The sequence below is a fragment of the Chlamydotis macqueenii genome, chromosome 1 (genome assembly GCF_036417535.1).
Source record: "Chlamydotis macqueenii isolate bChlMac1 chromosome 1, bChlMac1.mat, whole genome shotgun sequence".
NCBI lineage: Eukaryota > Metazoa > Chordata > Aves > Otidiformes > Otididae > Chlamydotis > Chlamydotis macqueenii.
The window spans coordinates 160,381,102-160,408,840 of NC_141556.1; the positions used below are offsets into that span (position 1 = coordinate 160,381,102).

Consider the following 27,739-nt stretch of genomic DNA (forward strand, 5'->3'; position numbering starts at 1 on the left):
TCCTAGAGGTCCTACGAGAAACATGCTAGCCTGGAATGGCCTGAACAGCGTCCTGAGCACCTTCTACAGAGTTTAAACAAAAAGCTTTCAGGCAGGTCAAAAGCAGAAGTCAAACTTCTAAAAAGTCATTCAGCTTGGAAAATATCTGACACTGGAGTTTAATAGGCTGCTGGGGAGTTTCTGTACTAGAAAGTGTCAGAAATCCCCACATAATGCTCTTCAGCCTGAATAAAAATTTTTGCTGAACAAACACTGACCTTTAAACCTTGAAAAACACTTTACCAAGCCACATGGCCCTCAATTATGTTCGTAAAGTACGTGAGGCAGGAGGCAAGGGTTATGCTTCAATAGCAACTCCGCTTACGGTAATAAAATCCCCGCTTCCAGACTGCAGGCCTTATTTGCAAATTTTATTTGTTTTACTGAGGCTGCTGATGCTTTCAAATGCCATGAGTTGAAGTGAGAGAACATTTCTACCAACTGATTATTGTCTTCCAGTTAAAAACCAATCAATAACATACTGATGAACTGTAATTCTTGCATTCTAAGAAAACGGCTGCTGCTGAAACTCATCAGCAATTATGATGTATTCAGTTACAGAATGAGAAGACTCACAGCAGCTACAGCCCCGGTAACGCCTCACATCGCAGTCACGCAGTTCCTTCAAGACACTAAACCAACTGTAGCTACCTGCATGTAGAAAAAACGAACCACGACTTGCGGCTAATGGAAAGTCAGCCCCTCTTTTTGCACACACGCCGTTTTTTCTGCAGTACTGTGGCTGTTACATAAACCAGAAAATTACTTCAAACAATTTCACACAGTATCAACTCACCCAGCAGAAAGGAACCTGTATGACAGCGGAAGGCTAGAGTTAATATCACGTTCCTACAGTCCGCAGTACGCTCAACCCCACAACCTGTACCAGTTCTGAGTTTAGGGACAGAGAAGTAATAAATTGCTGCGTAGTCGGCGAAGTGTCACATTAATTTTTTTGCTCAAATCTCAAGCAGGTATTTTGTTCAAGTGCAAACTACTCAGAAGTGATACCTAAGCATCCCAAATCACATTCAGAAAACACCTTTAAAAAAAAACCATCAGTGTTTTTTTTTTTTCTTTCACTTTCACATTTGACAATTATCAGCAAAGAAATCATCCCAATTCATTTCAGGTTAACGAATAAGTGAGTAGATGTTTTCAAAAACCGCTACTTACACAGGATCTTCTTTCAGAGTGATTGTTCAGACTCATTCAGCAGGCAGTCTCTCCACCCTACCCATGGCAGGGCCGACAGGAACGCAGCAGGTGGTCGCTAGGGTTTCCTTTTAAGAATACTGAGTTGGATCATTCTGCCGAGCACGAGGACTAACAATTTGTTAACGTAGAGACTACTGTAACTACCCTTTCCATGTTTATTAGGCCGCGATTCAGAAAAATATATACATGCATTTTTACCTCTAAGCATATACTTGAGTCCTAAATTTACGTTTAAGTGTTGTCCTAAGTACCCTCTCACTGTTTTTTCCATCCATCAGAGTAAACACGTCCTGCATATCCACAACAAATACACAGGCAGTAACAAACCCCCCCAACCAGCATGAGCTTGTCAAGTTCACCACAAAGCAAATTCTCTGAATACTAAAAGAAAGAAGAAGATTTCTTCTAGTGCAGTAAGACTCTGCGTTAAGGACAACATTAGAAATTAAGATTTTGGGTCTTGAACTGAGAGACTTTTTATTTTTCAACGAATTAAGTAAAAAACAGCAACAGCCACCAGAAACAGTCTTGGCTCTAACTGAAGTGAAATTTGAATGTAAACGGTCCTCCTCCAGAACCAAAGGGGTTGAATCCTTGCCACGTGTTCCAGTTCCTGTGGAAAGGGTTGCCCCCACCCTGCTGGCTTTCCGCATCTAGTGGGTCCTCTCCTGCATCAAATTTCCGCCTCATTTCTGAAAGAAACAAAACCGAGGTAGAATCACGGCACAGTACGTAGGGCAGTAACACCAAGCATCTTTGAGGACCAATAACCAACTCAGAATCCTCCCAGGCCAGAGAGCTGCATTTATCACTTGTACTGGCAGCATCTGTAGGACCTCATTACTGAGTTTTTCAAAGCTGTCCAGGAGACCGGCAGAGAAGAGACTAACTCCGTACAGCAAGCTTCAAACAAGTCATGTAGTTTAAAACAAAGCCAGACAGTAGCTGGCTGTCCAACAGGACAGGTATGAATTTCAACAGGTACAGGACAGTTGCCCTTTGACCAGCTGTGTCCCACAAATAACTGGGGATGAGCTTATTGGATCTATTCTCTCACAGCTGCACTCACTCGGGATGGTCTGAGGACAGACTATGCTGTATCCCACCAATTCTTCGCAACCAATAAATTCCAATGTTGACCAATCAGCAACAGCACAAAAGTCAGCATGCAGAGCCCCAAACGTTTTCAATCTTCTCCACATGCCACTCAGGCAGAGAGCTGTCTAGGGGATAGCAATTTGGAGGCAGAAAGCGGGTTCTTTAAGTAGTTTTGTCCAGAAGGGACAAAGTTGAAAGCTTTCCCCAAGACCCAGACAAGTCACAGGCTACACCACTACTCGGTTATTTTCACTCGCGTAACTTTCATGCGGCCTGCAAGAGCCACAAGGTTCTTCATAACCCGGCACTTTTTCCAGACACCCATTTTATGAAGGCAGAGAAGGGAAGCACAGGAGTGAGTTAGAGAGGAATCATGAGACGGGGTAAGGGAGGAATGTGGAAGGTAGTGCCAAATCACACCAGAGCCCTGTGACAATAAGCTTGCAAATCAAACACTCAGAGGCCTGCAGGCTTTACAGATTTTCCTTTACATAACCAACAGGACCAACCAACAGAGCCAGAAAATGACCTGGGAGAAGTATCTGGATGAAAGGAGAGAATGTCATTGCAGTAAGAAGAGACAGAAAGCAATACAGATGGCATTGCAAAGCCAAATACTATCGGTGTTACTTTTCTTGCCCAGCTCGTTTGACAGGAATGGTGGACATGACATAAGAAACAGTGTCAAGGAGAAAGCAGATGAACATGTCCTGGAGATGCTGACAGGGCAAACAGCATATCAAACACTTCTAATATATAAATCTCCCCACTTGTGTCCATAATTATAACCAAAGGTCACATTAACACAGAAAAAGGTTTTCTGACCAGAACTGCTTGTAATGCAGTTCATCACACTCAGATCTCTCCTTCTCCCAAGAAAGTCTGAGCCCATCTGCCTAATTACCACTTAGATGATCCTGAACAGCTCAAGATAAAAATGGGAGTCTGATATTTACATGTTTTATGTGCTTCTCTCTTTCCAGTGACCATACAGGAACAGTTTAAAGACAAGAACTTAACAGATGGCTTTGGTTGAGAGGTTTTTTTTTTTTCATGTGTTTGCTGTTTGGGTTGGTTTGTTTGCTCAGGTTTTTTAAAGGAGGTGAGAAAAACCACACCATCCTGTTTTTGTTATATTCTTGAGACTAAGTGGTCCAACCCATTCTGTCCATCTCTTGGCAAGACAGACATCAGATCTCACAGTCGCCACACCACAGGTCCTCCCGGGAGAGTGACCACATTCTTCACTTCTCTCCCCTTCTCCTGGGCTGACCAGCTGACAATCAGACCTGACAGGGCTTCCTGTTCCCAGGGACTGGGCCAGCCCCAGCAGCCTAGTCACAGACCAGCACAGAAGTCATCGTCTCCCTCAGGCAAACAGGAATGAGAACTCCATCCCTCTGCCCTCGGGGAAATGCTCTGTAGAGCATCTATTTGCACAACACATCTAGGCTTTGATACGCACAACAACAGCCGATTTTGAGCCCCCCTCTGGAGTACTTAACTTCCTGTTACAATCTAAACGTAGTCTGGAATAGAACTTTAGGCAGAAGGAGACACCCACATCCTTAAAGGAAGCATCTCCAGAGTTAATCAATCCTGGAAATCTCTACAAGATGCTATCCTAAAAAGGGACCTCTGAAATAACTTATTTTACTTAGCAGAAGCCATTGAAACAGAATAAATAATTCCAGATTTACACCTGACTTCATGCAACAGATTGCATGCAAGTATTAGTGCACTGCTTTCTCAAGACAAATAAGGGGAAAAAGGGAAGCTGTAATGCTCCCCATGACTTAACACTTGCTGCATTTTTACATTACTGCAAAAAAGTAAGTAAAAAAACCAGTCAGCCCATAAGAGCAATTGTTACCTGGGTCAGTGAGGACTTCTTTAGCAGCTGCTATATCAATGAATATTTTCTCTGCTTTCTTCTTTTCTTCCTCACTCTGGAAGTTATCAGGGTGCCACTGGGATGCTAGCTTTCTGTAAGCTTTTATGATTTCTTGCTTTCGAGCACTTCTGAATAGATAAAATTATAGATAATTTAAAATTTAACTGTTCCTATACCACACTACTGAAACTACAGGTTTCTTTTAAACACTGAGACAGTAATTAAGGACATCAGGAAAATTATGAGTTCGTTAACCTTCTGCAGATGGCCCTGAAGATTCTTCACACAAAAAGCAGAGGAAGCAGGTTGTAACTTTAAACAAAGATTACTCACTCTTTCCTTCACCACCCATTTACTTTCTTTGGAAAGATGCTACTGCCAGCTACTATGCAGAACACAGTTCCCAGCCTGAAGAATTTACAACCAGGTGAGTAACACAAAGCACAGAGTAGAGATCAAATTAGTTCACAATTGGAAGGATGACCAGCACTAGTTCAGAACTGGACATTTGTTTCATCCTTATTAGAAAGGGAAATCACTAAGTTTCTCAAGGTTAATAGCAGAAGTATTTTTGATACTTTTCAATTACTCCTTTCAAACTCTTCCAATCATGCTATCTGTCAGAGTTTTATTTTTTGTTGCTTTCAGTAATTCTTCCTAGTCTTCATTTCTTCCCCAATTCATTCACCTGACTCTTGATCATCTATACTAAGAATTTCTTGCCAAGGGATTTATTTCCTTCCTTCTCAGTGTTGTTTTTTTTCTAAAGAAATTGTAAACAAATGCTACTTAAATGCTGAACACTGCTGAACTGGTACAGTAGGAAAGTGAAGGTAACAACATACAGGAACAAAAAACTCTAACATTCAGCACAACAAATTCAAGTGATCAGCCCTAGATGTACTGGTTTAATAACTTTCTCATCATCATCTCACATATGAATATCTCACCTTTTCACTCCTAAGATTTTATAGTAATCCCTCTTCTGTGATTGCTTCAGCATCCTCTGGGCACGTTCCAGCCCCTCCCGGATCTGCTGGTCATTTTCACTAGTGGCTTGGGCAGTCTCATAGTCTTTAATAGCTTTTATTAAAAAAAAAAAAAAGTGAATGAAAAAGGATTAAACAAATCTTTACAAACTTTAAATTTAAGCCACTTTAAATTTAAACCACTCACCAAAACTGAAGTTTTGCTGTTACCATATGCAAATAGCAAAACTTTTACTTCAACTTAACAAGTTTTTTCAAAATTAGAAAACTTTAGAGTAGAGGAGATTCATTTTCACATATAAATTCAGTAATTTTCTTTAGGTTCACCACACTTTTTGGAAAGGAAGAAGGCAGGTTACACTCTACATGTTACAGCAGTCATAATAAGCAAGTAAGACTGGGACAAAACAGAAGCCAAGCAGCAAGTTTCAGTGACTGGTATTTGAAGAGCCCACTGCACAATGTTAGTCCCATACGTTGCTGTTCAACTGAAGAAGGATGCATTATATAGAATCTTTAAATTAATATTCCTCCTTCTCCCACAGTCTGCACTTAAATCAGCAGGATAGAAAGCTGCTTCCTTTTTAATGACAATAAATTACCAGTAAATTCATACTGTTAGTGAAAGACAAACACTCACTGTTTACACCTCTGCATAATATGCACAGTTATATTTTAGGGGTTTTTTCCCCCTGAAGGCATGCTCTCACTTTTATTTCAAGAGCTGCATTTCTCAGGAATGAAAGCAACAGAGGCACTGTAATGTTTTAATGAATTTAAGAAATTCCAAGTCTACACTTTTTTTTTTTAAGCAAACTGTATTATTATTTTAAGTGGTAACTGAATTCTTAAGACACCAAGTTCAAATATTCTTTGATATCAACATTTATCAAGGGAAGCAACTGTTGAAGTCTTTAATAAGATTGCTCTTCTTTCACTGTTCTAATCCTCAAAGTCTCATTTGCAGATCCAAGTCTCCTAGGCTTCTCAAGTTAGACAAAGTACTTCCATCAGATTATTTCCAAGCAGATGCTATTTCTCAGCAGGTGTTATATTTGTTTTTCACTGTTTCTGAGCAAGACAGCAGGAAGTGCTAATGAATTTGTATTACCCAGACATCTGATACCACTGCAAGTTTGTTTGGGTTATACAAAAAAAAATTCCAGAAAGTATTTCCAGTGCCCCAATGATTTAATATGCTATTACAAACAAAATTTCTATTCATTTTTCACATCACTGGACACTATCATTTACTGCTTCAATAAAGCATTTTGGTTTCTGCTGATATTTTTAATAATTTGTCCAGTCATTAAAAAAAAACCACAACAAACAGGAGTGTACATGAACGCGTGTGCCCAACAGATGCTGTCAAAACTGATAAAAAATGAAAATGCAGAGATATTATGCTGCTTTACTGCTCCAATAATTTTAAGCACCAGCGTACTTAATCTGCTTCATGTAATAATGGGAGGCCTCATTAAAACATCCTGCCAAACGCAGATCAGATTGCTCAACTTCACTGAGCACCACATCATCTACAGCACGCACCGCTGCTGGAAACCAAGCTGCTCGGGGGTCAAGTATCTGCAATGACAGTATTACATTTCTCTTTTTTAAAAACTGACTCCCTTATTGAAAGGGTGCAAGTATTAAGGCTTACGGGAAGGTATGTTTTTTAGTGCTGCACACTGCAGAGGGAATGTGCCCAGCACACCTGATCGCAAGTACATTTTGCGCTTTCAGTTGGAAGAGACTTCAACTTTGATGGTACTCTCCAGAGCAGAAATTTTCCTCTTTCAGAATGCTAATCACTCACCCCACCTGAGGGGGAAGGGCTGGAAGCAGGATGACAGTTTCCTGATCACAAGAAGTTTGCTACAAAACCAGAAGACTTATTACTCATTCACAGTATGTTGAGTGAGATATTTTATCAATTCTTCTCAGTTACTATTTCTAAAAGCACTAGTACCTCACAAACCAATCACTGCTGCTTCTTACTGGCCTGCTGTTTTGGAGAACATCATTTCTTCCTGTCCCATGACATGAAAGGAACAACCAGTTTCCAGTATCGCTTTCAATTTAAATACTTCAGTCAAATTTAACACTCCTTCTTTCAATATAAGAGTCTTCGCAATCTGTCAAAGAGTAATCAACACTGTATCTCTGAACACCTTAGCTGGCTTTCCTGTCTCGCCTGCCTCTTTAAAACAAAGTGATCAAGATCAGCCATTGTTCCATATGCAGAATTAATTTTCTATCCAACATGAGTAACTGCAGACAATCTAGGTATAACGGAACCAGTTACACTCTTACTGAAATAGGGATTGTTTCCTCTACAGTAATAGGGTGGAGAACGGGAGGAAAAAAAATTAAAAAAAAAAAAGTATGTCGATAAATTTTGAAGCAGCAAAGTGTTTTTTTGTTTTGCCCTTTTTTTTTCCTTCTTTCATAAAACCTGTGCTGTGTACTTTGGACAGACTCCTGTAGTTATGAGGTAAGCCAGAAAGGGAGTCATTCATTACACATCTGTCTCTGTAGACAAGCCCTGGATCCCATGTGATTATAAAGTAATTAAAACCATTTGATGGGAATCAGAACTCAGCTATACATACTGAAGTGCATCTTGAACATTTAACAATAATTGCCTTCAAAGTTCTGAATTAGAAGTACTTTGAAATTTCCTGTCTTTAAAACAGGACTTAACATTTTCTTGAGGGAAGAATGAGAATCGGTTTGCCCCTTTAAATATGAGACTACAATTTTAATTGCTCTGCTGTTCTACAGAAGAGAGATCAGCCGTTGTTTCATAGTTAAAACTGAAGGATAAGCAAAGACAGACTTCAGGCAGACTAGCACTCGTGGACTATAACACTGCTCATGGAGGCTCTGCTGGAAGGTAGAGTGGAACTACAACCATCTCACTGCTGCCAAGGGCAGCAGGATGGCAGGGGATAGGCAAAACAACAGGGATTTGGAGTAGTACGGTTCTACTCTAGCATGGTTGTCCACTCCGAACCGGGCTAGGCCGAGCCCAGCAGGCTCCAGCCCAGGAAATAAGCTCTCCCAGATGTGTCCTCTGTGTTTCCTCATGTCCCACCATAGGGAAGGCATTCACTCCAGCACAAGACCAAGCTGGCTCTGTGCATTTGCACAGGACCTTGTTACAAAACTACTTTTTTTTCCTCTAATTTACAAGAGTTGCCAGATTCTCTCACTCTAGAGGAACCAGAAATAGATGAGGATTTAATAGGAGATAATGTTAGAAAGATTCAAATTGAGATTCATCAGTTTCAAGAATACAAACACATCACTTCTGTCCACTAGTAAGAAGCAAAAAGTACATCTAAGAGAACTCACAGCAGGGCCTTCTTGGCCTGCCCCTCTCCGTACTCTCCTCTAAGATGAAGATTCAATACACCTTGAGGGGAAAAAACAATCCTAAATTTTCTTTGATTTCTCCTTTTGCTGACACTCCTTCCTCTTAAATAAAAGCCTTTGCAAAAGCCATAATCTAGGTAGGTTTGTATTCTGTACCTTCATCTATTTTTAGGGAAGTAGTGGGGTTTTTATTCATTTGTAAATCTACTTTTCCCAACACTGAGTTTACTTCCCCTGTTCTCAAGTATAGGAAAAAACAAGACAGGGATATGCCCAAACAGAGCCTCAGCACTGTGAAATCTTCCTGCCAACATTTAGGTTGACACTGCAGTTCTAAATAATCAAAAGACAGAAAAGCATTACCCTAAGAAAATGAGAAAGACAGTTCTTCCTCACACTTTGTGGATTTTTAAGCAATTCCCTTTGTACAAAGGTCATCAGTTCTCCAAAATGCTGTTGTCTTCCCCCCTTTTTCTTATAAGGAAGAAGAAGGCTTGCCAGCCTTAGCAAAGATGGACTAGGACTAGGTCACTCAAGTACAAAGTCTACAGGGCTGATGAAGAGGATTGCCTGAAACCACACCAGTCCTCTTGGTTTCATGTTTTAATTTGAGTCAAGGAGGCCAAAAGAGAGAGAACAAAATAGGTATTTAATTTTTTAAGCGAATGTCAAGAGGTGAGCAATACCACCTCTGAGTGATTAATTTCCCAAAAAGACAAAAAAAAAGTCTGTGTGCTATTAATGAGAACAGCTGCCTTCATGAATGTTTAAATTGAAAAGATTTTTTTAGTTGTACAGTGAAAGATCCAATACCAGAATACAGAAAAGGAAAATCGTTATATGAGTACTAAAATGAATGGAACTAGTTTTCTGCAGATTCAAAGCCTACAAGTCCTTTCCGTCATCACATTTGACTTAAACAGCCCAAAGCTTCAGAATCTGGTGTGAGACTTCAGAATCTGTTCCACGGCGGTGGAACAGACTGATTATCAAATTTCCTTCTTAAGCCTGGTTTCTTGTGGAAATGAGATTCACTAAATTAAAACGTGAAGATTTTTTTAATAGCATATTAGCACTTAGCACTCTTAAAGAAGCTATGCAACAACATAATAGTGTATTATGAGACATCCATTACTCAGAGACACCCATTACTCAGTCCCTACTTTTCAAGGCTGTAGACAAGACTATGTAACAGTATGCATTTTATCAAAACCTCGTAGGGAAAATGCAGCCTCAGGAGTAGAATCAGTCTACTGCTCTTAGCAGCACTACAGAGACCCATAGAGGGGAAGCAACAGGTGTTAATCTTCCTCTGCCCTCAACATATGCTAGGGGACAGAACAGCATCATTTCCCGCTGCCACCTAAATACATTAAAATGGAGTTCCTAAAATTGATTTACATCACCCTAACTATAATTACCTTTTATCTCTAAATGCAATTGTCTGACATTGCTGATGACATAAAATGTTTTTAAGTCAGCTGAGTAAGCTGTACAGTCTCATAAAACACCCAGAATGTACCTCACTGTTGTAAAGACAACTCTGCTGTAGATAAAACAACTGCATTCCACTTACACTCATCAAGACAAAATCACCAGCAGGTATTTTTGTAAATCTGCAACTACCAGTGATGGTTAGGGATAACAACAGAGGGCAGAATCAAACTGCATGTTAAAATTTATTGAAACACCAACTGCATTTTAAATGCCTACAAAAAAGTATGTGCAAACCACATGCAACTGTACCTTCTTCATACAGGTCTTCCAGCAAGTAAGCTTCTGCCCTGTCTTTCAGGGCGTTCACATTGTTTGGTTCCAGTTGCAGAACTTCCGAGCAAACTTTTATGGCTTCTGTAGCCTGCTGATTCTAGAGAAGAGAAAGTAAAACAAAATTCATGTAGTTGCGGGGTTTTTTGTGGGTTTTTTGCTTGTTTTAAAGAAGGTACAGAGGGAAACAGAAGCAGAATTACCTTTGATAAACAGTGGCAGATCCTTTCTTTGGCACGAGTAGCATAAACTGGCACTTCTGGCTCAGTTTTCATCACAGATTCATATTTATTGATAGCATCATTATACCTGTTTAAACCATAAAGATAAGCACAATATCATGAAATGTAATAACTGTTTCAGGGTGTTGTGATTTATTTACAAATTTTAAAGTTCAGATTTTCACATCCTTCTAGCAATGTACCTTAACTTTAATAGCCTTAAAGGTGTGGTGTGAGACAACAGTGTGCAGAAAACTGTCAGCCACTTCAAGAATTACACCCCCATTTCTTTTTCTGTACTATGAGACAGAAGAGCAGGGACTATGCCTGGCAGGCTTTTGCAGAAGCTAACAACTACCATCCCTCAGTGTGCACAGACAGTCTCTAGATTTGCCTCCTGTTCAAAATGCCACTCTACACTTGGAAAAAAGCCTCTGCCTGTCTGATATCTGAAACGGACTAACTCTGGAGTCTTGCTGTGACCACTGTACTAAATGCATTTCTTCATTAAAAAAGTTCTTTATGCCAGCTTGAATCGGGCAGTTGTTTTCTCCCTTCCATCTTCTCCACAAGTCAAATAGTAAAATGTTATTTTTGCTGTGAAGGTTTCAAAGACGCTGAAGTTCCACAGCCTGAGTAGGAAATTGATTAGAACATTCACCTAAAAATGCAAGTGTGTGATTGAATCCATGGGTTGGCACAAGCTAGGAGAAGTTTAAGCTCTCAGAGGACTCCCTGAAAATGTGCTGATACTAGATTAAATAGACTAAGGTGAAAAGAGTCCAAAAGGACTGCTGACTTAATAAAACTGTCCTCAAGTGCACTGATTCACATTCCTAATGTACTTCATTTAAAAAACCACACCTTAACAATGTTTAATGACTTGTTAGGGGTCCTTACAGTTTGCCATCAAACGTGTGCCTAGGAACACGTAGAACTGAAATAAAGTAGAAGAATACAGAGCCACTGTGCAGCATTTAACAGGATGCATAAAAGAAATCTATCAGTCAGATCCACCTTTGCTATCAAGGCACTGCAGTTACCAGGTGATTTTAGTCTAAAGATGTGGTCCTTTAATCACAGAATAGCTGAGGTTGGAAGCCACTTATGGAGGTCACCTGGTTCAATCCCCCTACTCAAGCAGGGCCATCTAGAGCAGGTTGCCCAGGACCATATCCAGATAGATTTTTAGTATCTCCACAACCTCTCTGCACAACCTGCACCAGTGCAAACAAGGGGGCAGTGGAAAGCATTTCCTTATGCTCAAACGGAATGTCCTGCTTCGGTTTTTGTCTCATCACTGGGCACCACTGGAAAGAGCGTGGCTCCACCGTCTTTGCAACCTTCCTTCAGGTGTTCATATATACTGATGAGACCATTCTGTAGCAGAGAAGTCTCAGCAGAAACAGTCCCAGCTATTTCAGCCTTTCTTCACAGGAGAGAGATGCTCCAGTCCCTGCATCATCTTGGTGGCACTTTGCTGGACTTTCTCTCCCAGTAGGTTCATCTCTCTTGTACTGGGAAGCCCAGCACCCCAGGCATGGCCTCACCAGTCCCGAGTAATAATATACCAGAGCTGACAAATGCTGTCCCCATCTTAGTCTTACTACCTGCTCCACAAATAAGTTAAGCATTCAAAGAGAGGGCAGTGGCATCGGAGAGAATCAGAATAGGACTGTCAGTATGTAAGTCAATATTTATTTTAATTGTAATTTGAGAGCTGTGCTCAGTTATCCACTTCAAATGACAGATGCAGAAAGCATCACTTAACTCCTCAATCAATAACAGGCTGGCGCCTCAGTAGTGATTTTTTTTTTTTTTTTTTAATGCAGCAGTGAACACTTACCTGCCTTCTCTGATTAATTCCTCTGCTGACTCAATCTGCTTATTGAGTTTCTTTACTTGCTTATAGAGAGAGAAGCATTGCTTATGGTCTTGGTCCAGTTTCAGACACTCCCGGACTTCACTTTTCACAGGTAGGTAGGGAGGAAAGAAACACAAAACAAAGACATCACCACACATTATGAAATTTCACCTAGAGAGACAATGCAACATCTATAAGCTGTCCAGAATAACAGCTGACTCTATACAATCTCTCCATTCATCCAAAAGAGAATTTAAAGTGAGACAAAAGAAAAAAAAAAAGGGCTTCCAGAACATACAGGGATATTTGTCTGGAGTTGTTTTTAGAATCATAGAATGGTTAGGGTTGGAAGGGACCTTCAAAGGTCATCTAGTCCAACCCCCCTGCAAGGAACAGGGACAGCCCCAACTAGATCAGGTTGCTCAGAGCCTCATCCAACCTGGCCTTGAACGTTTCCAGGGATGGGGCATCCACCACCTCTCTGGGCAACCTGTTCCAGTGTTCTATAACTTGCATTGTAAAAAATTTTTTCCTAATATCCAATCTAAATCTACCCCCCTCTATTTTAAAACCATTACTCCTTGTCCTATCGCAACAGGACCTACTGAACAGCCTCTCTTTAATTGTTTTGTATTGCCAAATATGCAAAGATTGAGAAGTGTTCCGTTAATAACGGACTAAATGGCAAAAGAAAAAATACTCTGGGAAAGAAATTATGTTCAGCAGTTATCAGATGCAATTGTTTGCAGCTTTCCTATATATTTAGTTCAGCTATATTACAAGACACCTATGCAGAAGTATATTTTCTACTGCTTGAAACAGATAAAGCTCAGCTAAGACCCAAACCTCCTCTTGATGCAATACCAGCCAAGCATGAGCCTGACTTTTTACTGTGAAGACTCTAATCAGACTGATTAGGGCAGATACCTCTTATAATAGTTTAAAGTCTTTAAGAAACCTCCAGAATGCAATCATACAAAGGAACAGAAGTTCTGTATCATATAAAGTCGCCATAGGACAACTAAGGTGTTATTTTCAGAAAGAGATCACAAAAATCTTATTTTGTCCCTAAGCACAGACAATATATATAAATTGAAAATCATTAAGCCTGTAAAGGTAAGAGAAAGAAACTAAGGGAAGGCAAAAAAAATCATACAGCAAGTTCAAGAGCTATAGAATTCTTTCTTAGTATATCTTATGATAAAAAAAAAGAAAGCAGAATCTGATAATAATAAAGAAGAGAGGCTTATCCCTTTATTCTGATACTAGTCTGTTCTTCAACAGCTCTCAACTGTACTTACAGAAATCTTAAGGTTTGGTTATTAACAGAGGAAGTCCAGGGGTGGATTTCAGAGAAAAGAAAAAAAAAAAACCACAAAACAAAAAAAAAACCAAAAGACACCCCAAAACCAAAAAACTATTCTTGAAATCACTAGGCTAAGTGATGGTCAGCTAACAAAACTCACAACAGAAATGACCTATGAGCTCCAGAGATTAACTGGTTTGCATTAGAGATCCCCTTTTTAGAATACACTTCATTATTTGGCATTTACTTTCGCTCAGCTGTAAAATTAAGTTTTGCAATTATAATCACATGCATTTTCCATCCACCAGCTTTTGTCATACACTGCCACAATAACAAACTCAGACTTTCTCAGTTTCCTTCAGCTCTTACTGAACAGATTTTGTGGCAGAAACCATACTGGAAGGAGCGTGGAAATGCAGGTAGCGCATCTGAGATGATGATCTGCACAGAAACCACTTGTGTGCAGAAAGGATTATATCATCTGTCCAGCTGAGCACAGAGTATGAAGTTACCAGTTCGGATTGGGCAAAGGCAGTTATCTGCAGCACTGACTAGAGATGTATGGGAATAACACCTTAAACTTAACTGAAGAAAAGGGTAGGGAGTCACAAAAAAAAAAAATAAATCCAAAATACTGGACACTGTCTGCAAGAATTGATAGCTCAGGATATCCAGCTCCTCATACTTGCATGCTTTTGTACTTTTTATTTATTCTTAAGCTTGCAAGCTTTTGTTTCCACTCTTGAAAATAAAAAAAAGTAGCCCTAAGACTTAATTAATACTTTTTTTTTTGTTTGCATTGTAAACTTAACTGGAATGGAGATTCAAGGTTAAAAAAGGCAGCAACAAAGTAAGTTTAAAGAAGCACTTTCCTCTAGGATGGAGAAGTGCCATAAAATCAGTAAATGTAAGCAACTCTGATGGACCTGCACTACGGCAAGATAAACAAGATGCTAGAAAGCATCGATGGCATATCTGCCAAGAATAAACATGGGTCTTCACTGCCAGCTCTTAGTGTCTGGAAAGGAGCTTCCTTTATTAGATTCAGATCAGAGTTGCTACTCCATCCAAAATCCAGATAACAGATATTTCACAGTTTATCATGACTTATATCATGACATTTTTTGTCTCAATCATAATGACTGCAGCAAACAGTAAAATTACCTGAGTGATAATTCATGGTCCCCCAGCTGATAATATATTCTGCTGATTTTATAGAAGGCTTCAGTGTTGTCATTCTTTAATTTGGCCGCAGCTTTCAAGTCACTAATGGCTTTGCTTGGTTCCCCTTCCTGTATATAACATTCAGCTCGAAGTTCCCGTAGCTCTGCATCCCAAACACAAACCTTGAGAAATCAAAATTAAAGCTTGGGTTTGGTCCATAATACTTCACTTTTTTTCTGCCCAACAAAAGAAAAATCACATTTAATTTCACTTTGCCAACTGCAACAGCATAAGGTTCAAGACGCATGCAGAGTACATGAAATTAGCATCTCTGCTTCCTGGTGGATGCTGTGATGCACCTGCCCAAATAGAAAACAAAGGCCTGAAAAATTTGTAAGTGATTCAATGAGCTCATGCAGGGAGATGAATTAAGTCAGGGACAGTTTGTTGAGTCTCCAGGGAAGGATATCAGAATCATAAATTATTCTATCTTCCCAAAAGAACAGGAGTAATGAACAGCAAGGACCAAGCTGTCAGTTGTCCTCTAGGAAGAAGCCTGTGGGTAAGATTCAGCTACACAAGATTTGACCTCAGTATCTTGATTTTAAAGATACATACAGAAGTTATGATATCACAGTATGGCAAGAATAATTAATAAAAAGGAACTGCATATCATAATTTGTTTTAGAGAATTTATTCTGGGTCTTATCATTTGTTTGTAAACCAATAAGGTTCATTTTAGAGAACGAGGCTTTTCTGCTTTTCCACATTCCCTCCCCATAAACAAACTGCCACACTTTGGCAGTGACTTCACCAAAAGCCAGAATGCTGTAAATGCCAAGTCGGTGTTCATGTGTACATGAAGAGTCATAACAGTCAACTGTCTTAATATATACTTCTAGATGACACAGAAAATGCCCACATGATCGAGTTATTTACACTTGTACTATCAGACTATCTACACTGATTAAGATTGAACAAATACAGATATCTACGGAACAAGCTGAAAATCTAGATAGCTAGGTATATCTTTAACTTCGTGATTTTTTTGATCTTTATTACTTCACTTTTTCAAGACAAAAATTACCTGCATACAGGCAACGAAGAGTCTAGATAAAAAAAACCTACGCCTCCTTTATCTGGCAAAACTTCATTGATTTGAGAACAACTTTTTTCCCAGCTTCCCCAAGAACAGTGAACTGTGTAAAAGTGGGAAAGTATAATCAAGAAAGTTATCTGTAACAGAAGTTTGTCTGAAATAGTATATTTAACCCTAACTACAATCTATTATTTTGATTTCGTTTTTGCAGCTAGTGCTCAGCATTCTCCATTCTCCAACTTCATTATGGACTCACGGTGCCCAGCAACACTGAGCCAATTACACTGAGTGTTTTTACATCGGTGACAAAGTTATTAAACAAAAATACACAGATGTCAGACAGGAGCTCTTACTTCTCTTTCACAGTACCATTTTACCTAACACTTACTGCCAAGATTTCATCAAGAAGAGAAATAGCAGCTTCATAATCCTCTTGCTGGTAGGCAGATAACGCTTGTGCATGCAGGCGCTGTAGCTCATCAGATTTTGTCAGCTGAGCTTGGGCTTCTTTTTCCTCATTATTGCTGGGATTGGATCTGAGCTGCAAACATCAACAAAGAGATAGACTGAAATGCTTGTTCAAGGATCTCTTTTTGTCCCATTAATAATCACATCAACAGAGAACTGACTAAAGCTGCAAATAAAGCAAAATTACTTTTAAAGCTCCACTGGAAACGTTTCCAGCTCCAAACTTCAGAAAAAGACAGACATTCTTACCTTCAATACAAGTTGGCAGAAGTCAAATAAATATAATTCCTCCCTCCACCATGCCTCATCATTTACCATTGGACACACTGTACACAACAGTCATCCTCACGTCACCCACTGGAAGTCATGGACCTCTCAATTATAACCTAGTTAATTCATCTCTCTGCAAACAGTCATTAAATACTGCAATCCTCAGTATCAGTAGAAAGTACATCCACATGATATATAATCACAAATCTCACTTTAAGCACAACACATATTTATAAATTCATGACAGAAACAAATGCAACACATCAGACAGTATTACTGTCAAGCTGTGTTTTTTATATTTTCCCCAGAAAGAGTGGCTACAGCAGCAAGCTAAGATCCTACAGGCTGGGGAAAGGCTTAACTGGCATCAGCTGGAAATTTATGCACTTTGCTTCATATGTAGTTTTAAGTAAGTCTAGAGTTTTGCCTGCAAAGACTAATTTCTCAAACCTTTCTCTCTGAGCAAGTAGAAGAGGGTACATTGTACTTGCTTTCATCTGCTTAAGCAGCTTTTTATTTTCAAAGAAAATTAGAAAAGCCAAAAATCTCTCACAGGCAGCTCTGCTACCACCCAGGAAGACAAATATGGGCCAGGAAGAATCTCAGCCACACTCTTGGCAAAGTCAAGAAGACACTTGTAAAATTAGTGTAGTTTGAATAAGGCACTGTCTTCACACTTGTTGCTGATCAGAACGTTGTCCAAAGTTTTAAAAGGGGAAGATCAGCAGGATTTGATTTTTTGTTTGTTTTAAAAATAAAAACTTGCACTACCTTACATGTTATACACAGGATGTTGACTATAGTTACTAAGTGCTCAAAGTAATCCAGTAGTTTTTCCTTCCTTCTTTATCTCAAAGTCGCCCCTTCCCTTTTTCTCATCACTAAGTTCTTCACTCATATTTTGTGCTTCGGTCTCTAATGTCATTCAACACCAGCCACTCCTTTAACAGTATTTCCTCTGGTTCTAATACTTCAGTATATGAAAGGAAAAAGCCTAAAAGCAACATTAAAAGTACACACAGGTCCCACCTCTGTCTTAGATTCTTTTTGAACATTACACAGTTGTTTAATTTCACTCAGGCTAAAATCAAGTTGTACTGGCTGACCTGAAAATTCTCCTTTATCCACTACATGGTCTTTCAGCAAGAGGAGAGGAATGTGATCAAAGAGTTTTCTTCTTTGTAGGCTGATTCCTAACATACGTCTCAAACATCTTCTTCTGGTTAGAACAGAAATGCTAACCCTGATGCTATGTACATCCTCTTCTCCCTTAAATCTGGAGCTTGTAATAGAGTCCAATTTCTGCACCTGTAATTGTAAGAGTTACAAGACTACAAAACACTCTGAAGTTCTTAACTCTTCAGCTCCAGCTGACTTAATTTCTCCTTCAATTTCTCAGCATTTTCCTCTCTTAAAAATTAAGAGCTTTTATGATGGACAAGCTTTATGCTTCCATTTAAACTTATTTCACAGTAACACTGTACTCCTTAGACACACAGAATGTTTCTTGTAGTTTATTTGGAGCAAAATGTCAGTGGAATATGAAAAGCAATGTTACAATCATACAGACAAGTCCAATAGTAATAAAGATCATGTGAGTGAAACATTCTAGATAATTTTAGGTAGTACAAACTGTCCAGTTAACAAAGGGAAACTCTTCAAGTTATCATTCAAACTAAAGCCATCAAGCATTTGTGTGCTATACTATGATGAAAACATACACTCAGAAGCTCTTAGTAAGTAATTAGTATATTGCTATGATGTTTTAATCAGCAGTGTTAATTTAAGTAAAAAGAAGCCTGCTCATTCAGCTTCCTGAAAAAAGCTGAAAATGTGATGCAGTTGTTTGATACTCTCATTTTGGTTTACCTCCCATTTTTTTTCCCCTGTCTTTTTGCCTTGTGATCTGAGGACCACCACATCACCATCAATAATAAATCACATTTAAATTATGCCTCCTCTTCCTGTGGAGTAGTAAGCTTGGGGGTGACAAGTCAGAACAACAACTACTTGCGCTAGCTGTGCTAGATTTCCAAGAAAGGAGCAAAGTATTAAAAATTCCTTCAGCTGAATTTAATACAGGTCTAAGGCAAACCTAACACTCCTCTACATGCTTCATCAACAGCCTCAAAGCACAAAGTCAGCAGCTATGCTCTGCTCAGGTCTGCTGGACAAGCACCTTGCTACCAGTGAACATGTTCTCAGCACAGTATCCTTTGCTGTCTTCAAGGTTTACTACATTTGGATTAGAACACAAAATCAATTGCAGTTTAAGTAGCAACAACAAGTGCTAGCCATCTGTTATGGCAGCTTTTGCTGACCCCCACCCCAACCTGCACCTAATTCCTTTAGGGAAAACAAAGGAATGGCTGTAAGTATTCTCTATCTTATATATATACACTACTATAGGTGCTGCTTTATTTTATAGCCTAGTTACAGTACAGTGGAGAAATACACCCTAGGCTAAGCAAAACTAAACTTCCCTCTCACCCTGGCTCCCCAAGCAAGCGAGATTAAAGGGAACAAAATAATCATCCCCACTCAATTTATCACGTCAAGGTTTAAAAGCATTTGCATGTCTATATCTTTCTCCTCATTACCCTCAGTGAGGAAGCTGGCTTCTTCCACAACTTAATCTCAAGGACTTGACTCAAAACTTTACAACATTATTTTGTTACACACAGGATAGTGGGAAAAGGTATTAGTAGTTCACTTCATGAAACTCAGCACTTTTTTGGCATCTAGCAAGTGCATTTATTTTCAAAGCAGGCAGCCTTGGAATGACTGCTTTAAATTTGTAGTCAAACATCAAGCATCTTAAAGTCTTCTGAAGGCAAAAGCATTTTAACAAGCTAAACAATTCATGCAGGTTTTCAAGAATCAACATAATCCCCCCTCCAAACCTGCCAGACTTCACTGTATTTCACAAGCCCATGAACGTAACCTTTCTAATCAACACCAGAAGTTATGCCAGCCACATACAAGGTTACATGAAAAATACAACACAGCACTACTTCAGAAAATACTGTTAACAAGAGGCCATTGATACAGCCAAACTGGCAGTGACAAAACACTTAAGAGAGACTAGTGTGAAACTACGCAAGATCCATTTGTATCTTGTGTTGGATGCTGCTATCCTGAAGGCACCACGTGCCAGTCTGAATTAACTAATCCTTGCAGCGGGGCTGGACTAGAAGACCTTCGAAGGTCCCTTCCAACTCTAACCATTCTATGAGTCTATAATATATTTCACATGTGTTGCATCTTACATGTATCTTACAATTATGCTTTTTAGATAATGCTGTAAAGCTTTGTTAAGTGTTACCATGCTAAAAAAAAAAAAAAAAAAAAAAAGATCCCCAAACATAGAAAACTTACAGGAGACAGAACTGGAAATCCTTAAGATGGAGCAAGTGCCTCTTGCCTATTAAGTTTAGTAAGGACTTTTCGCTTCATCGTGTTTTTTTCAGAAGTACAGGGGAGATTTACAAAACACAGCCAAGCTAATTCAATGGCTTGCCATGACCTGTAGGGCTGTGTAGTTGGAAAGCAGGACATCTTCCTTTGCCACAGTCCATTAATAATATAGCAAAAGGTTGAGCATTTAGTACAGGAATCCTAATGAAGAACAGTTACAGCCACCTTAAAAAACCCAACAACTCAATATCCATACTCTCAAAGACTACAGATTAAAGATATACAGGCAATTAATCTGTAGTACTTTAGTATCTTCGTATGTATTACAAACAAACACTATCAACTTGAAAAACTCTTACATACTGTTTTTTAAAAAAACCAAAATACTGTTAAAAAACCCCAAACGTTACATACACACTCGCTTACAGTGGTCCAGCACCACTAACATACGCATACACATTCTAAAGCTGGTTTATTTTCTTGGTTTTCATACTGGTAAATACAGAGACAACTAAAAGAAAATTATTAGGCTTGTGAAAAACATTCTGAGGGGAACTGAATGAACCTCCATGGTTCATCTAAGATCAAGACATCCATGCACTCAAGAGCAGTGCACAAAGGAAAGCTCTGCAGTGGCAGAGCAATGTAGTAGGTAACACAACTATGATGTTAGACAGATGGAAAAAAGCAAGGAAATATTTAAATACCTTTTATTTTTTACCCAGGAAGCTACAGATGATCATAGTACCACTGAGAAATGTATTTGGAAACAACCTAGTGTTAACTTTGATCTGGTTAACAGAGCTTCAAATACTCAACTCAAGCTTGCCTAGCAACGTATTCAAACCAGGTTAACTTACAGGGCTGTAAGACAGTCTCCTCCACCAGTATCCAAAATAGTATTATTACAGATAACTAACCATGGAAAACTATTGTCCAGGGAATTTTGCAACAGTAGAGGGCTTCTCTAGATTAGAAAACAAGAATTTGCAGATGTACAGTGCTCAGTCACTTGGTTTTGGCTGACATCTAGTGGAGCTCGGAGCAGCACCTTCAGCTTCCAGCTTTTAAGTGTTTATGCTTCCAGGGGAGATAGAATTGCACAGTTAGGATACCTCAGTTTATAGTATTTATTGCAACAAACTGCAACTGTGAACATTACAGTCAGTCTAAAAAAAATAAAAGAAATATGAAAATTTAGTCCTTTCTACACTTTCAGATAGACTAGGCAAAAGTTCTGTTCTATTTTTGTGCCTTCTACAGAATTCAGTAACTCAAATTCTTGTCATTTCCTCTGGGAGACAAGCAGGGCCACAGACAATATTACCAGGCATATATAAAGGCCTGCCCAGGCTTGCACTGCTTTTGTTGTCTTTTCAGAAGGTCTTCCATCAACCATAGTATACCAATATTCTTTTTATTTTCACTAAAAATCACATGCTTAAAGATAAAATAAATACTCCAAGGCTCTCATGGACTGAGGCCTTAGATATGAATGTTGATGTGCCCACAGATCTGTCCTGTTGACTTCTATTATTCAGAAGCTAACCGAAAAGAAAGAACTTGGTATTAAAGCATAGGAACACCAAACCAAAGTTGGAGCAGAAGTGTACTATTTATATACCACAAGCAATAACTTTATAAAGTCACCTAAGAACTTCTGCTTAATCCCTGTTACGTCCTGGGCACTCTGAACACAAGAATTAGACCCCTCTGCTAACATGTGTTGAAAGTTTTATTACCCTCTAGGTCTTACAATTTCCAAATTGGTAGCTGAGTTGCAAAGGAAAAAGCTAAAGAGCTTCTAAAGAATAATGAGCTGTGATTCTGTATCGTTAGACAGAAAAAAAAAAAAAACCTGGCCCATGTAAGGAACTTCATCAGCTCGGTGCATCTGTTGGCAAAAAGGAGAGGTTTCCAGAAATGTACTATCACTTAATATGTCAAGGCGTAAGTCTGAGTCACACATTTCAGCCAACAGGGAAGCACAGAGGAGAGGAAAAAAAGCAACCTAAAAATAAGGCATGAAGGCTGGGGTCTCAAGAGGCTCTGCTCCTGAAAGGAGTACTCCCATCCTTTCCAGTCAGGTGTTCCCACTGCCTGCTGTCACACTGACACCGCCTCATGAGACAGCCAGTACAGATATGCCACAGGCAGCAGAAACATCCAAACAGAGAAACGGCTCTGCTTAGCAATTGTATCACTTTAAAGAGGTTTAGGGTGCTCATTAAACTCTTCCCACATACTATAAAACTGTGTAGAAAGAGTTTAAAGGTATTACTTTTTTTTCCTTTCTACAAAGGATAGTTTTACTAGTACATGTAAAGAATAGTTTCAGTTACTCTTTTAAGGTCTACACAAAATTACTGCTGTTTCAAGCTGGAAAAGTGTACCTATCATCCTCCCCTCTGTTTAGACGGGTTGCATTTTTCTTACGCTTTCTCTCCCTCAAAAATGACAGCATCTCCTAAACTGCTGAGATTCCTTTCAAGGAGCATGACTCCAAAAGACAGTGGAGGAGGGATAGGAAGGAATAAAAGCTTTTCAGAGGCTCCACTGGGAATCAACAGACTTCCAGAACATGCTAGGAGAACACAGCATTTCTCAGATGGCTCAGTACATCAGTCACCTTGCAGTTCTGGTAGGCACAGAAAGCAACACTGGTGACACTGACTCTTAATGCACGTGTCATACAGCTAATTTCAAACCATCTCACTCCTACGTGTCTGTCCTTGAACAGTCCAAGTAAAATTACTCTCCTTAATTTCCACACCCTGACCTGGTTTCTCCAACTCAAGAGCGGGGATATTTTAAAATCTGATCTAGTCCCTCGAAGTCAACACCTGACACAAACTAGTATCTCTTGTGTGAAATCACATGACAGGTAACACATCTACTATAATTCAAGGGCACACAGTCTACTTCAAAGAAGGCTGACTTTACCAGAAGAAAGCCCATCTCATCTACATAACTATTTCCTCGGGGTGGGGTGGGGGGCAGGGGGTAGAAGAAAACCACAAAACCAACAAAAACACTGAAGGTAAAGACTCTTACATTTGACAGCTCATAATTCATTCCTGTAAGCATATGACATCCTCAGGACCACCTATTCTAAATAACGTCCTGAAACTCTGCACAGTAAAGAAAGTGGATTACTGCCCCCCCCCCAGCCCAATTTTAGATTACCCTTTCAGTGAAGAGGGATGGATGGGGTGGAGGTTTGTTTTGGTTTTTAAATACAGCATTTCCACCCCAGCTTCTGGGAAGAAACTCTGGTTTGCTTCAGATTTAAAACTTGACTGAAGACTGAAACTATTTGGCTGACCAAAGATATTAATCTAAATTTTGGCAGCTCGTTTGGAATAAAGGCAAACTACTTGACAGTTGATTGGAGAAGCATTTCCATACACAGTATTACACAATACTCCAAGAAACACTAACTGCAAAGAGACACATACACAAACTCAGAGTCAACACTGACATCACATAATTGCTGTTGCAGCAACTCTGTCCTCAGTTAATCAGAGCTGAACGACATTCCCTCACATTTGCAAACAGCAGGGCTGCACTGCAATCAGACGTGCAACTGAAGACCATACACTCCTAAGAAACTTAGTGAGGAAGCAGCAGCGGCCACAGAAGCCACTGCTACATGAATTTCAGAATAAGCTACTGCAGGTTTGCTACAAACACAAAGACTCTCTGGTGCATTTATACCTGCAAGAGCCACTCCTCCCAACTGCCCTGCAGAGCATACAGTGCAACTGTTCTGGTTTTGTTGTACATACTAGTACAGATGCTTAACAGAAATCTTAACCTACAACACAGAACTGCTTTCTCCATCATGCTCTTCAAAGAAGCCAATAAGAGTATCAGTTACACTTGCAAGTTCTATTTATTTTGGCATAAGGGACATGCAAGCTGTTCAAACTAGCAACTCTTGAAAAGTAAGCAAGAATAAGAATGAATCTTATTTATTCTTATGCTTACAGAAATTTTGTGCAACAGTGACAGAATCCAGTTTCACATGTTCTCTGAGAAATTTTGTTCTGGGGTTAGATCAGTTTATTTTTGCAGCATAAGGCCAAAATGCACAGAATACCCACTAAAAGAAAAAACAACCCAAGCAAGTTTTAGGTGAGTAATATCCAACTGTGTTTGAATGGAAAAACTCTGGGCACTTCCTGATCACAGAAAGTATTGTCAATACATTAATGAAAGATGGAGAACTCCTCTGCAGATGAGACACGCAGATGCATGCCACTGGAACTCATTTTTTAACAGCCTAGAGACTAAATTAAGAGCCCAGGATCCTTCTGCAATCAGTGAAAAGAGACAGGTACCTTCAAAGGTTGATTCATGAGGCCCCTAGTGATTTTCCAGGATGACTTGAATGTAGTGATGGAAAGCAGGGTTCAATTACATACTTTCAGTTCCATGTCACCTATCATTTCTTTCTGAAGGAAGATTGCTCCCTAGTATAGGCATCATCAAGCGGAGATCATGAAGTGTCAGGCATACAAAAAAAATAGACTTTTCAAAATGTTGTGCTACTTCATGCAACACTTTCTGATTTAGTCTTCATCACTGCACTGCAACTTCATCAGTCATTTATTCACAGAAGGTAGCTTAGCTACAATATCTTTAAAAACCAGGAAAGACAAACTCAGGTATACACACACATATGCTCTAGAGCAGAGCTGAGATGAAACCTTTGCTCAGAACCCAACCTTAAAAGCAGCGATGTAGTTCAACATAGGCTTCCAACTTACCACATTTTTAAAGTCATCCTCTGCTTCATCAAATTTTCCTTGCTTGAGCAGTAAGTGTCCTCTCTGTAGTCTTGCCTGAAACGAAACGTAAGATAATTTCTTTTGACTTACAAACTGGAATTCAGCAAAGTATGAAAATAAGCTTCATTTTCCTCTATTAGTAAAAAGTTTCATTTTACTACAGCTAACAAGTTGAAACAGAGATCACAACACCCACTCTTTGTCTTCTCAATTTGACAATGTTCTTATGAGGCCTCTGATGGTAAAGCATAACTCTACACCAGAACTGAGGGACAAAAAGCAGCCACAGTTTTTATGAACAGTTGCAACTCACAGAAAGAACTCATTTGAAGAGTTGCATAAAATAAAGTGAATGTTTTACCTTTCACCCCATTCCTGATCATAACCGCCTATAGATTTTAAGAAATTAGCAGAAATAATAAGCAGTCTCCATGGTTAATTCTTTCACGAAACTTTCAGAATAACAGAAGCTATGTAAAAAGACAAGTTAATGATTTAGGAGATTTTGATTTATGCTAAAAATATTTTCATACAACAATGAATTTAACATTTGCTCCTTTATTGTAAGCTATACAGGACATGTCACGGCCCATGGAAGAGGGAGGCAAGAGAATCACATGGAGATGACTCCAGCATCAGTTTCCAAGTAGCAAGGCAGTTTCCACATACAGCAAGCACAAGTCAGCAAGGGGTAAGTAAACCAGAACTTTCAACAATCCCATAAGAAGGCAGTGATATTAGGACAGTTCCTGAGAAGAGATCCCTCAACTCAAATCCTGATTAAGACAGAAGAAAAAGAGACATATGTGCGCTCTTTCTCTCACTCTCAGAGGGCATAGCCTTGGTAACTGAGAAGAGAGCAGGAAAGCATTTAGCACAAACTCATGAGGAACATGAACTTAATAAAACTACTATTAGTTGTTAGAATGACTAGCTAGACTGTACTCATACTTCCAAATTCAAGCACATACACCATTGCTATTATTTTACCCTATTTAAAGTCTTCTGAGTGATATTTTCTGTGTCTGTTTAGCCAGATCTGAAAAAACAACCTTCTTCGAAGTAGGTGATTTCTTTTTTTTTTACGCTTGAACAATTTTCAATTCCAATAATACTTACTGATGTGAAGTCCTGCTTTAATTCAACCACTTTACTTAAATCACGAATTGCTGCTTTAGATTTGCCCATGGCTAAGTACACTGTCGCTCTTCTGTAGTAAGCAATGTAGTTATCAGAGTCTCCCTCTGCAAGTGAACGGACAGTAATCAGAATACTACCTCAAAGCAACTGAAACTTCTGATATAGTGAAAGTGTAATAACTAGAAATACATTACCTGAGTTTTAAGCCACTGGAAATTGTATTTATCAATAAAACATAACATTTGTAACATTATCCAAGCAATATTTTCTATACAGTTTGATTACTTAACAGTTGATTACAGAAACACAGTAAATGTAAAAAAATTAAGAGTACTGAAGTTGAAATACGTACATGTTTTTCAGCTTTCTACAGGAACACTGCCACTACATACTAACCCTTTATCTCCAACTGCAGGCCTCCATTTGAAAGCATGGTAATTCATCATTCTCCACCCCAGTCCCCGGGATGCAAGCAAATAATTCCCAAACAACCGATACGTTAGTCCAATGTCATCACAGACGCATAAATCCTTTACATCATCCACGGAAACAGCAGCAACTTCTTTAGTATTCAAGTGGGCACCAATATCCCCTCTCAACAGCAGACAAACACACATACATTCTCAAAACCTGAAGACTAACTTCAAGGCCCACACATTCCATGTTGTCTGCCAGTCAAGCTTCCAAAATCCAGCAATTTTAACACACTCTAGGCTAGCACGTATACATACACCCTTACAGTAGGCAAACGTCAGTCTCTGAAACCAAGAAGAATTTCCTTAATATTCTTCTCCATGCAGTATTTCAAAGAAACAGATGACAGTTACTGTTGGCTCTCAAGTAAAGGCAACTTAGACCACCCAACCAACCATATGGAGTAGAAGATAGTAAGTGTTTTACTGTGCTATTAAAAAAAGAAGAAAAAAAGTCATCAATTCAGAATTTGTAGACAAGAACATCCACATCTGAGGCACAAACCAATCTCCTTCTCACCTCACTTTACATTAAAGTTGAGCTTTAAAATAAATGAATAAATATTACGGTCAGTAACCGAGCTTAGTAACTGGCCACTTCCATTACCAAAACACTAGCTCATTTCTCACTGGACAAGGGATCTGCAGCTCTCCTCTACCGTGTCTTGGCTGTAGAAATACTACAGTCCAGCACTGAAATTTAATAATAACTCCCAATCTTGTATGCCAGCATTACGGACATCAAGTAAATTTAAGTGTTACAACCTTTAAAAAAAAAAGTATTAAGTCCTACTGCATACAACTAAGTGTGTTGAGTAGGCATAAATCAATAGCAGAAATTAAGGAACTTTTTTAATACACACAGCGTGAAAGACAGGAAAGAGCTAAATCAGAAAGCACATTTCCAGCACCACATTGCGATGTTTCTGACAGTCAAAATATGGTTTTGCCTCAGTTCGCAGTAAGAGTAATGAACAGCAACTGACATTTACCCAGAGAGAAGGTATAAGTTGTCAACTTGACAGGACTGAAGGAGTTGAAAATTTAACTGAAGGGAGCAAAAATGGACAATAGCTTTCTTCTATTTTAGATGTTTGAAAAAAAAAAAAAAAAGAAAAATAGGCTGGCTGAGGCAAGACAA

At 39.1% G+C, this 27,739-nt stretch overlaps 1 protein-coding gene across 1 annotated transcript in view; it reads right to left on the bottom strand.

Moving 5' to 3' along the window:
• Positions 1 to 1,715: 1,715 nt before the first annotated feature.
• DNAJC3 (DnaJ heat shock protein family (Hsp40) member C3) overlaps positions 1,716 to 27,739 on the bottom strand; it is a 35,157-nt gene continuing 9,133 nt past the window's right edge. Inside the window, exons 3-12 of the mRNA XM_086771364.1 lie at positions 26,105 to 26,229; positions 24,965 to 25,039; positions 16,426 to 16,578; positions 14,939 to 15,120; positions 12,451 to 12,570; positions 10,587 to 10,692; positions 10,363 to 10,483; positions 5,200 to 5,332; positions 4,229 to 4,377; positions 1,716 to 1,949 (exon numbers count right to left, since the gene is read on the bottom strand). Of these exons, the coding sequence (XP_086627490.1) occupies positions 1,792 to 1,949; positions 4,229 to 4,377; positions 5,200 to 5,332; positions 10,363 to 10,483; positions 10,587 to 10,692; positions 12,451 to 12,570; positions 14,939 to 15,120; positions 16,426 to 16,578; positions 24,965 to 25,039; positions 26,105 to 26,229 (1,322 nt within the window). The 3' untranslated portion in view covers positions 1,716 to 1,791. The remainder of the gene's footprint in view (positions 1,950 to 4,228; positions 4,378 to 5,199; positions 5,333 to 10,362; positions 10,484 to 10,586; positions 10,693 to 12,450; positions 12,571 to 14,938; positions 15,121 to 16,425; positions 16,579 to 24,964; positions 25,040 to 26,104; positions 26,230 to 27,739) is intronic.